Source organism: Morus notabilis, unplaced genomic scaffold, assembly GCF_000414095.1.
Source record: "Morus notabilis unplaced genomic scaffold, ASM41409v2 Scaffold447, whole genome shotgun sequence".
NCBI lineage: Eukaryota > Viridiplantae > Streptophyta > Magnoliopsida > Rosales > Moraceae > Morus > Morus notabilis.
In genome coordinates this window covers 74,759-78,206 of record NW_010365641.1, presented here as the reverse complement: position 1 = coordinate 78,206, position 3,448 = coordinate 74,759, and the positions used below count along the sequence as shown (strand labels likewise).

Sequence of the window (3,448 nt, the reverse complement as noted above, 5' to 3'; positions counted from 1 at the left end):
CGGTTTGGCGGTCAAACGATAATTGTGTTTGGCGGAGTTGATCTCCGCCTCCTTGCTTTTGAAGACACTTTTCAGAGTGCCTTCTTAAGTGTGTAGTGCCGTGAATAGTGTTACCTTGTAATTTCTCACCACAATATTTACATTGAGCTACGTATTTAATGTTACCGTTATTGTCGACGTCCTCGAATGTGTTGAAGTGCTCCCAAACTGCTGAGGTGCGCTTGCATTTCTTCTTAGAACTTGCAACACTTGCACTAGCACTACCGCTTGCCTCTCCTCCACGGCCACTTGTGCCACCACCATTGCGTCCCCGACCTCTAGTACGTCCACCAGGGGTCGGATTTGCAGTTTGATCAGCATCTCTTTCCATAGTTTGCGATTCCTGCGATTGAAAAACATTAGGAAATTGCCCTTCTTCGATGTTGAATTGGGCATCAATAGGAATATCACCACCACCACCATAACCAGAAGAAGCCATTATGAAAAATAAGAGAGATTGAGAGCGCTTTGAGAGAGCTTAAGAGAGATCGAGATTCGAGAGAGATTTAAGCGAGATTAAGAGAGATTTGAGAGAGATTAAGAAAAATTGAGAGAGAATGAGAGTTTTGGGGTGAGGAAAATGGTTGGGGGAGGGGGTATTTATAGGAAAATTTTTGGGTTGAAAAAATTTTTTTTTCCCCCAAAAATTCGAGTCCAACGGCTACAAAATTTTCGGGCAGGTCGGGCAAAATTCGGGCAGTTCGGGCAACGGATAAAAATATGACCGTTTGGTTCAAAAATTCGGGTTCGGGTTCGGGCAAAAGATCATTTTTTTTCAAAATTCGGGCATTTTCGAGCTAACGGTAAAAAAAAATCGGGCATTTTTCGGGCACGGGTCGAAATTCGGGCAACGGTCACAAAAAATTCGGGTAATTCGGACAGTTCGGGCAGCTTCGGGTATTTGCCAGAAAATTCAAAACAAAATCCGGCGAACAGCGGGGAAAAGCTTCTCCACGGCGGCGGGCTGTCGAGGGCTTACCATTTTCAGGTTACCCGAGCCCGTGCCCAAAGAAAATCATTTTCGGGCGGCGAGACGGGCCTGCCCGCCGTGCCCGAAAATTTTCGGGCATCGGGCATGCCCGCCGCCCGAAAGTCCAACACTAATTGTGACTAAGATGTTCCTGAATTGATAGCTTTGTATGCTCATTATTAGTGATTAGTATGAGAGAGAAAGTAGTAAAAGAAGAGTCAAATTTGTTTTAACTGTTTATAATTTACATAAATGAATATAAAATTATAACGTCAAAAATAATTCTCCAACACTCGGCAAAATCAATAGTAGGGACTAGACTAGGCACACTAAAATCTTAATAATGGAGTCAATTTGCACCACCACAAATTAATATTCTTGATATTAATCTCATTTCTTTATACCATTTGGGGTTTATAATTCCCATTTTATTAAAAAGTGAGACCACCAAAATTCAAAATTAAAATCTTAATAGACATGCGCACACTCACTACTATTTGTCAACAACAATAACAAATGCAAGTCTTAATCTCAAATTAATTGGGATCGGCTATATACATTTCTCATTTTCAGTTTGCTCTATTAAACACGAGACCCTCCTAAAGCCCTAGATCTTAAAATTCATGCCTAACTACGTCGGCCTAAGTAATTCTTGGTCCACCCCTCACACTCCTAGTACTAGGTATTTGGATGTTCTCCCAAGCACAAACAGGTGCATCTAACAATCTACGTTGTACATGCCCTACCACCTCAAACGGTTTTCCCGCACCTTATCTTTTATTAGTGCTACACCTACTTTACTATGAATAACTTCATTCTGTATGCGATCCATCCTCGTATGATCACTTATCAATCTTAACATACGCATTTCCGCCACACTCATCTTGTATATTTGTTGTCTCTTGATAGCCCAACATTCACTATCATATAACATAGCTGGGCGAATTGCTGTCCTATAGAATTTTCCTTTCAACTTAATAGGCATTTTATGATCACATAAAACTCCCGTGGCATTCTTCCACTTAACTCACCCCACCTTAATCCTATGTCCAATATCCTCATCTATATCCCTTTCACACTGCACTATGGACCCAAGGTACCTAAATTTCTTAGAAATCCCAATCACCACACCATCCAAAGAAATTCCATCACTCTTATCTCTCAAGTTAGTAAACCTACAATGCATGTACTCAGTCTTCATTCTACTTAACTTAAATCCCTTCGTCTCAAGGGTTTGTCTCCATAGTTCTAACTTACGGTTAATTCCCTCCTGATCTTCATCAACTAAAACTACATCGTTGAGACGACCCTCCTATGAGGCCGCCACTGTAACTTAAACTTTAACTTGTACTTACTGGGGTTTCTTAAAATTTGCGGAACATTTTTTTTTTTTAATATAAGAAAGAATACTTTCATAATTTGTAACAATAATTTCAAATAAGTGAATCACTAAATTTCTTAAAGCTTTTCTTAATTTCAGTTAAGATAAAACGTTCTAAAAATATCTTTCAAACAGAGCAGCATTTGAACTCTTATTTCAAATGCTCTTTAAAAGTCTTTCTAAAACTAGCCAATTCAATCGGGCCATTTAATTTTGACTTTAAAACGGATTTCGTGAGAAATCTTAAATTCAAGTACATCTTAAAGCCCTTTTAAAATCAATCATTTAAATCGTCATGTTTAAAATTTATTTATTTGTTGCATGCTCTGTTGCAACGTTCTAAAACTTAAATACTCAAAACGAGGGTTGTTAGCTACAACCTCGGTTTCCTTAACATACATATGTACCTATACTTTTTAAACATACATGCTTGAAACCTTTAAATTATATATACATATACATGATTTTTCTTAAACTTACTGCGGAAGATAACTGCGTGAGCGGTATCCATTCCCATCTCCACTATTCGTCCGCCGCTTGCTATTGCCCTTCAAGAATTGCTGATAGGTTTCTTACCTACAGCATGAACATATCTGATTGAGCTTTCGCTCAACAAGTAGGAACTATATCTCACAAAATAACTGTAAGTACACATAAATAAATATGCATGAGCTGATTATGCTTAATTATGATGTCTTACCATATTCTTATTATCTTATCTTATATTTCTTACTGATGGGCCCGAGTGCTCGCGTACCACTTGCGCGCAATCATCGGAACGTGAGGGTTTGCAAGGTCCCCCACGACACCGTGATTATAACTGGAATGCCTCCCTTGAGTCGGAGGACATTATTGTTATTTTCTGTTTCTCCCTTGTGGAGCATGAGTTACCTCCCTTGTGGAGGCTGGTACGGCACTCAACTGATAATTATTCTTATAAGTTCCTCTTGACTTATTAAAGTGTATGCAATATGACATAGCATAGCATACTATAACATGGAATGTACTTAAACACATATACTTCGTGTGCACTGCTTAAGTGTATGCAGTATGATCTA

General features: G+C 38.9%; 1 protein-coding gene across 1 annotated transcript in view; it reads right to left on the bottom strand.

Moving 5' to 3' along the window:
* The window catches only part of LOC21388116 (receptor-like protein kinase 2), a 44,428-nt gene that overhangs the window by 7,741 nt on the left and 33,239 nt on the right, over positions 1 to 3,448 (bottom strand). Inside the window, 1 exon segment of the mRNA XM_010108382.2 lies at positions 2,046 to 2,184. Coding sequence (XP_010106684.2) covers positions 2,046 to 2,184 — 139 coding nt within the window.